Source organism: Platalea leucorodia (genome assembly GCF_965183815.1).
Source record: "Platalea leucorodia genome assembly, chromosome: 4".
Lineage (NCBI taxonomy): Eukaryota > Metazoa > Chordata > Aves > Pelecaniformes > Threskiornithidae > Platalea > Platalea leucorodia.
In genome coordinates this window covers 77,907,217-77,921,167 of record NC_138826.1, presented here as the reverse complement: position 1 = coordinate 77,921,167, position 13,951 = coordinate 77,907,217, and the positions used below count along the sequence as shown (strand labels likewise).

The following is a 13,951-nucleotide window of genomic DNA, read 5'->3' as shown; positions in this document are numbered from 1 at the left end:
TCAAAAAGCAAACAGACAATTTCACAGATGAAAAACTGGTCAAAGCTGTTAAAGGTGAAGATACAGCTTCAGGAAATCAGCTCCCAAAAGACTGCTAGAAGCTGAGGAGAATCCCCTGATTGTAGGAATTTGAAAGGCTTGCCCTACACTACTTTTCTCTAGGCATCTGCTGCTTTCCTCTGCCAGAGACCAGGTACCAAGCTATACCTTTCTTGTGATCCAGTATGCCCACTATTATGTTTTTACAAAGAGACACAGATTATTTGTAGGAAACAGTTTCCAAGTATGCTACTGTTATTTCTTGTACGCAGAATCAGACCATCCCACAGTGCCGCTGCTGCTACCTTCTGCTTCAGAGCTACGTGGTCGAACACTGGCCAAGTATAGATTTTAAGAGCTACCATAACACACTAAAATCATCTGTTATTCCCAATTTCCCACCCTTAGAGCAACCGCAGTCTTTTTGCACCATGCAAAATTAAGAGCAGGCAACTCTTCTCAAGCCAGCAGTGGTCTGGGCTCTCCTGCTGCCAAATGCGGCAGATAGATACCAAACTCATCCTCCTGCACTTGCCACAGAGCACCATAGTGCTGCTGCTGAATAAGAGGAGCCAAGGGAGCAGCAGCAGTAGCCACAGAGCAATTACCATCACACTTGCACAACCACAAACCCTCTTTCAGGCATTAAGAGTCCATCACAGTCCATCAAACTGTGTCCACTGATCGTATCTTTTCTGATTCCTTTAGGGAATAGGTGACAGCTTGGGTAAAAAAAATACATGAAAGCAGATTTGAGCTTCAGGCTGCCAGCTGGACTACATGATTTTCCAGTCTGAATGCTCATCTTTAAAAAAGAAGTACCTTTGGTCCTTATGCAGTCACAGGCAAGTGACTTACACAAGTTTGCAAAAGCAACTAAATCCTTCAAGGATATCTGAAAATGTCCTGTCAACCACACAGAGAACATACCGATTAGGCCTGAGACTAGAACAGATTTACAGATATGAGGTAACAACTTTTGTTGTATGGAAGTATGAAAAAAAAAAATGACGACATGGTAATACCAAGCAATTGTTTCACTAATGAAAAAACCTGAAGGGCTAAAATCCCCCGCTAAAGTATGTGGGGCACAGAAAGGTAGGAGTAAAACCTGTATTTTAAAAGCTTCATATTAACATCTAGGAAATTTTTACGATCACCTTATTTCAGTGCCCCAGGTAGATTACAATTTGAGAACTGTAACCTCTTTATCTCATCAGTCCCAGCATGTGCAGCTGAAAACGAATCTTTTAAACATTTATTATTATTGGTTTCTAGATTTTTGCAACTAAGCCGACAGCTTACCCCCTCCTTTTTTTCCAGTGAGTTTTTCAATTCATTCCTCTCTTTAGCTACAGACTCTGTTTGTACCTGGAGCTGGTGTTTTACTTCTTGGCAAGATTTTTCCTAAAAAACATAAGACAAGGAAACATTCCTGTGAGCTTGTAAGACCAGGTACCAGGTATTTTTGCAGGATCTACAAAGCCCTGAAATACAATGTTTTCGTTTTCAGTGAAAAAGCTTTCCTTCTCAGCTGCAGACATATTTTCAGCTCAAAACTTCTCAGAACTTTAACAGTGGTAAATCTAAGCTGAACACAGCTGATACCCTGCACTAACAAATGCAGCCATGTGCCAAAGAGTTTTTCTGATTAGGGACAGTCCCCCTGTTTGAAGCTGCTGTTGGCAGCTCTTCTCCTTCTTGTGGGAAGCAGTAGGCTCATTGGTCTCCTCAGGATCCAAAATTTCTTGATGTTCAAAAACTCACGAGCAAGTAAGTTTGTGGGACTTGTATGCAAATACAACTACATTTTAAGCCCAAATACAGAATTAGAAGCAGAATCTGGAGTCTAAACTGGGGAGAAAATCCTTCAAGTTTTTAGGAGAAACAAATATTTAAACAGCAGTAACTAGGCAAAGCAAACAAAAAGGCTTATCTTAAAAAGGTGAAAGCATAAAGGAAAAAATGTTATTTTTAACTAAGAGCAGAATTTTTTTTAGATCAGAATAAAAGCAGCTCTGAACAATTTCTGGGAAATGGTGACATGTAAGATGAGAAGGGAATGAGACAGACACCCCTACCATGTCTGAGGCAGGGGTGTCCGAACAACGGTGTAAGAAAATCTATGAAACATGTATTCATATAGTGCCCATTCATATTACCAACAAAGCAAAAGAGGAAAGTAAAAGGTATATTTTAAGGCTAAGGTATATTTTAAGGCTAGTGAGAGTTCACTTTCTTTACCATAATAGGTTGCCCTGGTGGTCAAGCACTTGTTATACTGCCACTTGTGAGACCTTTCTGAAACTCGAATAGTTCTAGCACTCTGATAATACCTTATACAGACGACGTTGCTCTGCCTGCAGTACGCAGCCTTCCAGAGTGTCCAGACAAGTGCACAGGGAGGTTCTATATACAAAGACTCCAGAAAGGAAACTAAAATGGCCTCAGAAAAATAACATCTTCTTCAATATGGTGGCACTTTAGCAAAGGGTTTATAACTTTGTGTTGTTATAATAAGGCTGATGTATTTTTAAAAAGGGGGACATTTCCCATCAAATTGTTTCACCACTTGTCTCCATTTAGTTTCTTGACCATATTAAAGGCATGCAGCAAGAAAATGGGATTCTGTTGTGTGATATGACTGATGTTTACTACTGTAAACATCCAGACAAAAATTTAAGGTAGGACACATGCATGAACTACTAAAAACCACAATTTGTTTTTCCTTAAGGCAATTCATTTCCATGCGTTGTCATTTTATGTACACTCTTTTCAGACACAAAGCAAAGTCATTCTATCAGACTGCAAATACACCAAACAATTGTCTAACGAGAGAAACTACTAACCATTTCTGCCACAGCTGCTTTTCCTTTTTGTATTTCTTTTTCTAATTCCTCCTTTCTTTTTTTGAAGGATTCAGAACTTTTTGAGAGCTTGTCTTTGGTAGCTGCAAGGTCCTTTAATAGAGTATCCTTCTCTAATTTCACTTGTTGCAGCTCTGATGTTGCTGCTTGCATTTTACAATCTAATTCCTTGAGTTGTTTACTTGTATCTTGATTTGATTTCTCAAGGTTTTGTTTGAGGCTGGCCTTTTCCTCCTCCTGCTTTGAAATTTGCCGCTTCGCTTGTTCAAGGGCCTCAGATTTCTTCTGCAAATCCAATTTAGCATTAGACATCCTGCAAATACAAAGAGAAATGTAATATTTTTTTTTTTAATTCTTCTTCATGGGTTCTTTTGTATCATTGAATGTCTCTATTATTTAATATATTAACTGTAGAACTACTTCAAAGGATACCTTTTTCATCCAGAGCATGGGCATTTTGTCTCTCCAATGAAGACATACCAGCAACTCTAAAAGCTATTTTGAGATGGATTTTTCTTCCTCAACTATAATGAACAGAAACTACCCCTTTGCTGCTTATGCATGAATTGCAAATTAGTCTTTGAAAAAATTTACAGAGCTATGGATATTTAAAGATGGACCTCACTACTTCAAACTGTTCAAATATTTAGCTGACAAGCAGCACCGTGAACAAACTGAAGAAGTGTATTGAATCACAGCAGCCAGTGATTCACATGAGACAACATGGCAGATGGAGTCTGCATGGCATATAGAGTGAAAGAAAACAGGTGGGATAAAACTCAGTTCTCATAGCAGAGGGAACACATCACTTATCTATGATTTTAAGAAATCACAGGAGAGACAAACAAAATTTCAAGCTAGTCCAAACCACTCCAGTTTTATGTCTGACTTTGAAAAGTACTATAACACAGGAAATGCATACGCTTCTGTTGCTGCTTCAAGTTGTTTATTCAATTCTGCTGTTCGGAGGTCTAATTCTGTAGATTGCTGTCGCTGCTGCTGTAACTCCTGAAGAGCTTGTTCTTTGCTTGCTTTAGCATCAAGGATGTCAGCTTCAAGTTTCTGAGATAGAAAAATAAAAAGTTAGAGCCATCAGAACACGAACAACAAAATAAAAATAGCAATAAAAAGCAGAAGTCATCTAGTCTGTGAGTAGCATCTACTGTAGAAAGTCTTTACTGTACAAAGCAGTCACAATTCTCACACATCATCTACCTATTTCATTAGTTTGCTATTTATCTTCCAGCATTTAGTTCCTGCAAATCTCTTGCTCCTCCAGAACTGAACTATTTTGGTAAAACATTCTAAAATCATCTTTAAATTAAAGGCCAAGCAGACATTTTACTGCAAAGTAATAGATAAAAAGCAGAAATCTTTAAAGAGCTTATCCAAAACATCTATACAAAAAAAGGCCATACCCAATGCTCAGCTTTGGGGCCAGGTTCTCAGCCACCACCAAGTAGTTTCAGCAGCTTCAAATGACTGCCAATTTACATATCCCAAGAACTCTGCTGTTCTTTATAACAAAAACAAAGACACGAACTACAGCTGTGAAGAATGCTCGCCTGGAAGAGGTTTTTCTTGGCGTTTTTTTTTGAAGGTACTTGTTCATTTACACAGTGTATAAAGAATACAGGAGTCTTCAGCAAATGGGCACTGCTTAGACTCTTCAACACACTATCTGTTTTACAGGCAATTCTGCTTTCATGCAGTGGGCATAAAACAAAATGGCCAAGTTTCTCTGAGAAAATTCCTGAGGGCTTTTTTTTTTCTACTTTGTTTTAATTTTTTTTTAAATATCATGCATTCAACTGGAATAATCCCAAAGAATGGTGATGACATCAAGATTTTACACAGAAATGCATTCCTGTTGACAGCATCAACAACCCTGCTCAGTTTCACACTTCAGCTACCAGGAACCTCGTAAAATCTTGTGCAAGCAAGCACTTGCATTCTTCGCAAGCATTTGTGTCTGTTGGTTGGTTACATGTGAAACTTTAGCAAAAGGATGAAAAAAAAAACCACAAATGAAAGCAGGCAGAAAAAAAAAACAGTGTGCAAAAGAAGAGAGAGATGGAAGCACAGAATAATTACACTAATAATGCAAATGTATGGCTGCTTTATTTTTTAATAGCACTGGATTTAAAATTTCATACAGGGAAAACAACCTTCCTTCTCTCCTATAGAGCACATAAGCTAGGAAAAACACTCCACTCAGTTTTGAGCACTAAGACTGTTAATCTCCCTCAAAACTGACAGACAACACTGCAAAACCAATTTTGCATTGCTCCTAAGATCCCTTAGATAAGTATCATATGGTATAAGTATCATATGATATAAGTAAGTATCATATGGTGTAAGTATCATATGGTTTTATGTATTGTGAATTTTGACCACCAAGAACGCTTAACAAATATTGAACAAAGCCCAAATTTAAAAGCTCTCAAGCATTAGGACTAATTCATATCCTTAACTGAAAATATTAGTATCTCAAAACACCAAAAGGCTCTGCAAACCTTCTGCCAGAATTATGTGTACTTTAAGAGAAAAACTGATTCCAGAAATGGAATGCAAAACTCAAGATGAAGTTAAAGGAAAAACACTGATAAAAAAATCTTGATAAAAAGCCTCTGTAGAAGCCTACTGAAAGGCTTTAGAAATAAATTAAACCAGACAGGTAGTGTTAACTTGGGGTACCCAATGTAACACATATTCCCTTGCTACCACTTGTAAAGTGTATAAGGTTGACCTTGAAGACTCTAATTTCGGGAAGTATTCATGTTCCCTCTCGTAACACTTTCCAGGTAGCACAGAGGTGGGTAGAAGCACATGTACAGGAAAATGACAGTATAGTGGCAATGTCCTAAGCCCATCTTCTTAGTGCGATATGCTAGCATGGAAGAGGAGGAGAATAGGATTAAAGGGTGGATCAGGAAACACTAGTGAAAAAGAAAACCTACAGAAGTGGTATTGATATAATCCTTCCCCCATAATTTTATCACATACTACCAAACAGTGGAGCACATCAGTTTCTGTCAGCTCAGATCCTGTGTTCAATACAAACCTTAAGCTGTCCCTCTAGCTCTTCAGTTTTCTGTTCTAAATAAAGATGTTTCTCTTTGTACTCTTTAAGATTGGCTTCCAGCTGAGCACAGTATTCCTGCTTGTCATTTAGCTTAGCTGTAACCTGATCCAACTGAACGCTGACCTTATTTAACTCCTGAGGTAAAATAAAAATACGAGGGTTGTTAGTTTTTAAACAACTTCCAAAAACGACTAGTGTCACATATGCTTTAAATGGTCTAACGTGTTCAAATTAAAAAGGAAAATAATGTTTCTTTTTTATTCTGAGGGGCAGGAAACCGAGAGGGGAAATAAAAACATGTGCACAAATTCTCTCTGTTAGACTGACGAAATTTCTTTTAAAGCCTTAATATTCCTCTCAAACTTTACAGGTTGCGAGCTAAATCTTAAAAAAGGTGTTTTAAGTTATAAATGGAAGAGGAATTGTAGGTAATAAATGCACTAGATCCTGCAGTTAGTACAACAGTAACTAGACAGTAACACTACAAAACCTTAGAGAAAATTTTTGCTGTCTTCATGAAATCAAGCACCACCGAAGAGGAAAGCCAATACCATGGAAACAGTCAGTTCTCCACATACCGGAGATTATTCCAAACCATTTGGTTCAACACAAGACAACGTAATTTCCGCAAGAGACATGAACACATTCACCTAGTAATCACTATGATGACAGCCACATCAAAGCTCGTTGCTCTCCAACCAAGCTAATTTATTTAATTATGAATTAATTCCTTAATAGTGGCAAAAAGAGGTCTTCTGTTTATAGCAATTAATTACATTCCCACCCTAAAAAATGGTGCTATGTTAGCATCTGCTGGCTGTTTCCACGAAGACCACAGCAGCACTGATTCTAACAATGCAAATACTTGATTTGGCAGCCAGTGGAATGCTTCACTAGGATTAACACACATTAAAACATGCAATTTTAACAACAGTCTTCTGTTTTTTTTATGTCAGTCGGCACACAGATTATTTCTGAATACTGGCATCGGATTCTGAATTTACCTGAATCTGCAATGAGTTAAGATTGTTTTCACTTCTACCCAGTGCATTCTACAATCTTTTCTTCATAACATACAGGTGAGAATTGAATTATATCCCAATAGGGTAGCTTAGATTCTGAACCACAATCCTACAGCAAGAGTGGATTCCTAAATAAATTCTTTACACTGCAAAATATATCTGGTCCATATCACAGCAAAAAGAACTGAATACATATCACATGGTTAAAATATCCTAAATGATGATTTCCAAATGCATATTCACATGTTTATTTAGTTTGTAAACAGACTATTCTTAGGTTTTTAAGTAGTTTTTTAGGTAAAATAGAAACTTTATGTTTATATGTTGCTTATAACCTGTTGCTTATCTTGCAGTGCATGCTGGGCAGTGTCCAGATGATTCTGAAGGTCCGCTCTTTGAGCAGCTTTCGATGCTTCTGCTGAAAGAAGCAATTCAGTCTTTGCTTTTACCTGAAAGACAAGTTGTATTTCACTAAAACATCTATTTTACTGTAGCTCATTTTAATTTTTTTATACTCAGCAGTAAGTAAGCAGTAATAGTAAAATCAGTAGTTTTCATGTGTTAGTGTAAAAAAAAAAAAAAAAGGAAGAAAGATATTTTCAAGGTTTAGAAAAACATCAGGATTTTAAGCCACAGTTAGTTCTTACTTTGAGCTAAAAAAACCCAGACAAACAGAAAAAAAAACCACCAGTCCCACTCATCTTCCATTCTAGAAAAATATTTTTCCTTACTAACAAGGAGCAATGGGATAGATTTACTTCATTTACACCCATACATACCTTGATAACCTCAGACTATATGCACATTTAAGGGCCTCCAAAATTTGTAAAAGCAAAAAGAATAAGAAACAATAAAAATATGCTTCCACATGCATACTATCTTTCTCTTCTCCTATCTGCCTGTTAGGGAGCAACCAGCAAACAAAACGTAGGAGGTGGGTACGAATGGTGTTGGTGTGGAGAGCCAATATTCAGGGTCACTGGCTATTGCGATTTAGTGTTTTTCTAATAGAAATGCTACTTCTCTGAAGACTGTAAGGCTGCTCACATTCCCTTAAAAAGCAGCTGCAACAGTCCACAGATTATTCAGTTCTAGCTCTAATGTCTTGGTGAAAAAACAGCTCAGATATAGTGTAGCGGAGCCCAGTAAAAACATCACAAAGTCACGTCAGATGTTCTTAGACCTGTTCGGAAACTGAGTAACACTAATTCAAAGGACACCACAGTGTATTAATCCAACAACAACAGTACTAGCTGCTCCCAGTGTACCGATGCAAGAACTTCTGACCAAATGTTATTTATTCTTTGGGATAGCTGAACATAATTAGCAGCTTTTAGCTTAAGCAGAACTTAATAGTAGGAAAGTCCACATTGAGTCCATACTGGGGAATTTCCTTGTTTAGTACCTTAAATTGACAACAAGGTGGCCCACAGCTTTTCTGTTTTGTTTTTGACAAGCATCACCAGCACAGGAAATTTCTAGGCACCAACAAGATCTTGGTGACTTGACAGACTTTCACTCTGGTGCAGAGAATCCAAGATCGATAAGAGCAAGGTTTTGGATGGCTAATCATTACAAATACAAGAGATGCTTGAGGACAGATTTTCCCAACTCAATTATGAACTTTGGGGACTTTTTAATTTCAAACAAACAAACAAACAAACAAACAATATAGATAAAAACAACAACAAAAAAAACCCCAACACTTGCCATCTATTGCTATTCTGAATCCACTTAAATTTCCCTCAATTTTATCTGCCTTATTCTACTTCATTCATCTGTTAGTAGAAACATGCAATTTTTCCAAAATTGCTTTGTATGTTCTCTGGAGAGAATACAGAAATCACAAGCAGGATTTATCATCACCAGACAGTATAGAGTTCCATTACCTGTACATCAAGTTGTGAAACTTTCTCTTTACTTTCATTTAGCTGGCTGGTTAGTTCAGTGATGTTTGCTTCCAGGGAGAGCACACGGTCTTGAGCAGCTCTTAGATGTGCCTTTTGCTCCTGCACTTGCTCATGCAAATTCTCTTGGGCTTGTTTATGACTTTCTGATTGATTCTTCAGCTTCTCTGTCAGCTGTGTTACCTGCAGTGAAAAAAAAGGAGGTCATTAGAAGAGAAGGCTGGAACAGCACGTCCAAGGAAGTCATAAATCTTTTGAATTTTAGCGTGTCTTGTCATGGCTTTGGAGACTCAACACTATCATATTTCTTTTTCTGATATTACAGTAAAGCTATATTGTACACAATACCAGAGTTTAAACAGGTTACCAGTTAAAAATGGAAGCAAAAGGGATTTGTCTATTTGGCCTGGCTGTCACAGAACCAAAATACTAAAGAGACAACAGATGCAGGCTAAACTGAATTTTGGTGTTGAAAGCAGGTATTAAACCTCTTTTTAAAATAAGAGAAACAAACATGTATATGTATCCAAAAATTATTTGTAAGCACATATTACTAGCATGTGTACATAGGAAACATCTACAAGTTCCTTCCCCTTGCTGATAGCAAGGAAGTCACCAACACACAAGTCCTGTGAAATTTACATTAAGATCTGTAAACTAAATATCAAAGAAACAGCAAAATACAGAAAAGAATAATGTCATATCTGATGAGACAGGGAAAAAGGAAACATCATTCAATAATGAGAATGAGAGAAAAGAAACAAGTCTCCGAGTTCTTACCTGTATTTGCAATGCATGGTTTTTCTCTTGTAGCTGGTTAAGAACTGCAGTTTCTCCTTCACCAGCTTGAATTTTTGCATATAAGTCCTCTCTTTCCTTTTCAAGCAGAGAGATGTTTTCTTTGCTTTTTTGAAGCAAAGCCTCAAGATTTTGAATTTTTTGGTCCTTATCTCCAATTTGTCGTAGAACTTGCTCCAAATCATTCTAGAAAATCGCATAATAGCTTCCTTAATTATAGGGATCTTAGAAGTTATTCCTAATGCATAAAATGTTGGATAAATTTATTAAACACTCTCTGTATATTCTGTTCTAGATTTAAAAGTTAATTTATTGAAACTGTTATAAGTCATGCAAGTCATTTTTACAGAGAAAACATATTTAAACTAATGAAATCCTGAAATACACTTTCACATGAGGATACATAACTATGTTACCTGGGCTTCTCGTAGTTTTGCTGTAGTATTTTGCTGAAGTGTCTGCTGTTCCTGGTGCTGCTGTTTTGCCTTATCTAATTGATGTTGCAATTCTGTGGAATTTGCTGCTTTTTCCTTTACCTGAAAAAAACAACCAACCAACCAAACCAAACAAACAAACAAAACAGACTAATGAGTGAACAAGCACCGTTCAGTATGCCAATAGTGCTCAATGTTCATTCTAATGCTAAAAGATTTTACTCTAAACTTGAATATTTGAAAACTGGTATAAAAATAAACATGTGTGATGCTAGTTAAAGAATCTTAATCGACCAAAGCATTCATTACTATTAATAGGTGAGATTCTATATCACAAGCAAGAACTATAAACCAACTATCAGACAAGTATGTATTTTAGCTCTCAAAAATCTAAAACATAAGAGATTTAGTATGTTTTTTCCAACAGTTGTTAAGATGTAACATGACTGATAATACAGATACCTGTAAAACAACGTTATTATTACTATTATTAGCAGTTTTAGTAGCAACTTCAGTTTAGCAATCTCTCCACTTCTATGCTGGTCAAGGCTTTGCAAATTAGCTAGAGAAAAGCTTGAAAGCTTTGACAACGTACCACTCAGGTATTTGGCCAATCCCCATACAGGCAGCAGAAAATCAGCAACATATACAAGATGCTCATTAAAACAAATAAAAATTAATAAAACAAGTGATTTCTGTCCATCCACCCCACGCAGGTTATTAACCATCAATGACCTGCTGTGCCATGTTCACTTTTTCTTCATGTAGGGCTTTATCTCACAAAATTACCTACACACAGAAGTTTACCCAAATGAGCTTAGGTGCACCTCAGTCTTTTTTTCACAAGATCCTTAGACAAAGATCCTATGATGTGCAAAGCACCATGAACATCCATGCATCTGATATGCATTTAGCCTTACAAAACCTGTAATGCAAGTGGCATTTTGGCAGATTTTGACAATTTTACTCTAAGACTTTAACACCGTTAGTCAAATGAAGTTCCCATAAGGACAAAGTTTACAAACCGCAACATCACAACAAGTGTATACAGGCTACTATCAGAACCAGAGCAAACTAGAGTCTCCAGAAAAGCCCCTACCTGCTCTTCAGCACGAGAAAGTTTTAACTGCAGATCAGCCACCTGCTGCTCTTTGTCCATCAGTTTCTCACTAGACAGCTGCCTCTGTTCCTTCAGCCGCCCGTGCGCTTCCCCTAGCTGGCGCTCCGTTTCTAGAAGTTTACTGTGCAACTGCAAAAAAAAAAAAAAAAAAAAAAAAAAGCCATCCATTTTTTTTAGTCATTCTTTAGCCAACAGTGCTGTATTTTAGACTCTGTGCAATGGTTACCCTACATTTCCATAAGCCGGAGTAAAACAACTACATGAGCTCCTGAAGTCATGTTTGTACATCATACACCTCAGAAACACAAAGCATGTTAAAGAACAGCATCAGCTGCACAGCGTGAACAAAGCATGAACAAATATTCAAAGAAGTAGGTTGGAGGGACTCAGAAACATCCTCGTTTATCTACAGAAGCCCTTCAATATGAGTTACAGAAATTTAACAGAAACAAAGAGGGCAATCCTTCAAAGGCATAAGGACTATTGTGTAAAATAGTGATGCTTAGAGCAGTTTCATCTCACACAGCACACACCCTGTAGATCCACTGGCTGAAGCACCTGCTCCGCTGGCTCCCACAATATACTTTTCTGCATTGCTAGACTAGTAAGAGCGTAATTTTTAGCTTGACCTGGCTACATCAATGGCATTCATTCTCTGCAGAGAAGAGATACATGAACCTTCAATGTAGGGTACACAGTAACTTTGGTGTTTTATAGTCCAGCACCTCCCAGCAGCAGAGAGTAAGTAGGGGGATGCACTCTTCCAGCTGGACATAAGCCTGCCTCATAATTTTTTCAGTCATCAAAAGCAGCACTGCACCATCTTCAAAGTGCAAGGGTGGCCTTTTACTATTCACTGTTATAAAAAGCTCTTTCTGTAAAATCAGTTGTTCTTCTATTTGAAACTGTCACTATAGGTCCTGGGTTACCTCCTGCCTACTTCTACATGAACACATTCGCGGATACACAAATGAACTTTCAACTCAATGCAGAAACAGAGAATAGATCAGGCCTTGCAGCACAGCAAGAACTTTCTACAGGTTATTAGGATGAATGAAGCTTGCTTCCCTATGAATTTATGTCCAAGACCCTTGTACCATTCACCTTTTAACTCCAGGTCCTCCCTTTCATATCTGTAAACCCTTCTCACGCTTTCCTCAAATTCCTACTAATACCTAGGCAAAAGGCAGCACAATCTTGTTGCTCACTGCAAGCTACCACTTGTTGACCAGCTGGCTGCCTAGCAGGACAGAAAGAGGTGGTTTTGATAACATTTACATCTTTCCCCCAGGCATGAACCTAAGTCTCTCTCCTTTACCCAGCTGCCTGTTTCCACAAGAATTTAACACCAAAGAACCTAACGCTGAAGACCTTTGGGCCATCTGTCAAAATCCAGCTGAAGTTATCAAACAATGCAAAAGTTACAGGGGTTGGAGACAGGGAAACAGATGTGTCTATGCCTCATTTTCTTAGGAAACCAAGCTAAATTATTTGTTTATGTGTCCACAACCACAAAAACTGTGAATGAAAAGCTGTTCGGCACGTGGCTGAGATGCTGACTGCTAACTGTGACTGCACAGTTAAGAGAGAGGCAGGAGAAGAGGGGGGACAGGGTGAGGAAAGAGACCATAATCTCTCCTCCAATAATCAAGAACATTTGTCTTTTTCTGCAGGAAGCACTAAATTATTAATACTTCCTCCTCACGAAAAATATGAACAAGAGCTGGAGGAAAAAAATCTAATGACGAAAGGGTGCAATAAGATAACTATTACAACTATTCATGGCTATTTTAATACTGGGAGAGAATATTTGGAAAGGGGGAAATCAGCAAACAACATTTTACAAAAGTCACTTTTATTACAGGCACAGTTAAGTATTTTTGAATGACTTTTAAGATTGACTTCAAGTAAACAGAACCATAAAATCCAGGATTAACCTATGTTATAGAATACAAAAATCAAAAGAATATTTAGAATTTCAAAGATACAATCAAGTAGATTCAAATTTTCTCAACAACAGTATTCATTGGCAATTAACATTTCTTCAGGACTGAAGGAGTCCATATTTTCTTGTGTTACCCTCTTCCTATTGCTGTGCTGGAACCAACATTACCATTGAAGTTTCCTTCCACTGGGAAGATCACTTCCTGCACATCACCCAAGTTCTAAAATATACAAACTTAACCAGACATGCATCTGTTCAACTGAATTATGAGAAGATGGCACGGATTCTTTGAAAATGTGGTTTGACTAAACAACTATACATATACCTTCATAAGCAGCATTCATTCTGTCAACATAAGCTATTGGACTAATGCATAAAAAGATAATTCCATTAAAGTGGTAAGTGAACAAATATGAGAAATTTAGTCTTCTCATGACAACAGTAACTGAACTCTTGTCTGGAAGGAGAGGAAGAGAAGTTTTTGCTTGGCTTTAATTTTATTTTATACCATGTATGAAGGGCTTTTTTTCCTCCACTGTTCTTTTACAATACAATTCTAAAACACACCCTGGGATCCAGCAGGTTGTTCAGGTTTTCTTGTTTAGACTGTCTTCCTTCCCAATGGTATCACCAGAGAACGTGTGATGCCTCCATTTCCTTTCACAGGAATTCATTCAGCAATGTATTATTCACCTTCCTCCTCCTTCAGTTTCCCGCCCCAAAAATCCTTCCTG

At 37.5% G+C, this 13,951-nt stretch overlaps 1 protein-coding gene across 8 annotated transcripts in view; it reads right to left on the bottom strand.

The window, feature by feature from the left end:
* EEA1 (early endosome antigen 1) overlaps window positions 1–13,951 on the bottom strand; it is a 79,416-nt gene that overhangs the window by 21,604 nt on the left and 43,861 nt on the right. For 7 of the 8 annotated variants that reach the window (XM_082310272.1, XM_082310277.1, XM_082310274.1 and 4 more), the window contains 9 exons: window positions 11,252–11,401; window positions 10,135–10,254; window positions 9,701–9,904; window positions 8,903–9,103; window positions 7,349–7,462; window positions 5,971–6,126; window positions 3,829–3,968; window positions 2,889–3,219; window positions 1,345–1,446 (listed from right to left, as the gene is read on the bottom strand). In XM_082310272.1, coding sequence (XP_082166398.1) covers window positions 1,345–1,446; window positions 2,889–3,219; window positions 3,829–3,968; window positions 5,971–6,126; window positions 7,349–7,462; window positions 8,903–9,103; window positions 9,701–9,904; window positions 10,135–10,254; window positions 11,252–11,401 — 1,518 coding nt within the window. The remainder of the gene's footprint in view (window positions 1–1,344; window positions 1,447–2,888; window positions 3,220–3,828; window positions 3,969–5,970; window positions 6,127–7,348; window positions 7,463–8,902; window positions 9,104–9,700; window positions 9,905–10,134; window positions 10,255–11,251; window positions 11,402–13,951) is intronic. The other variant, XM_082310276.1, reaches the window with a different exon arrangement.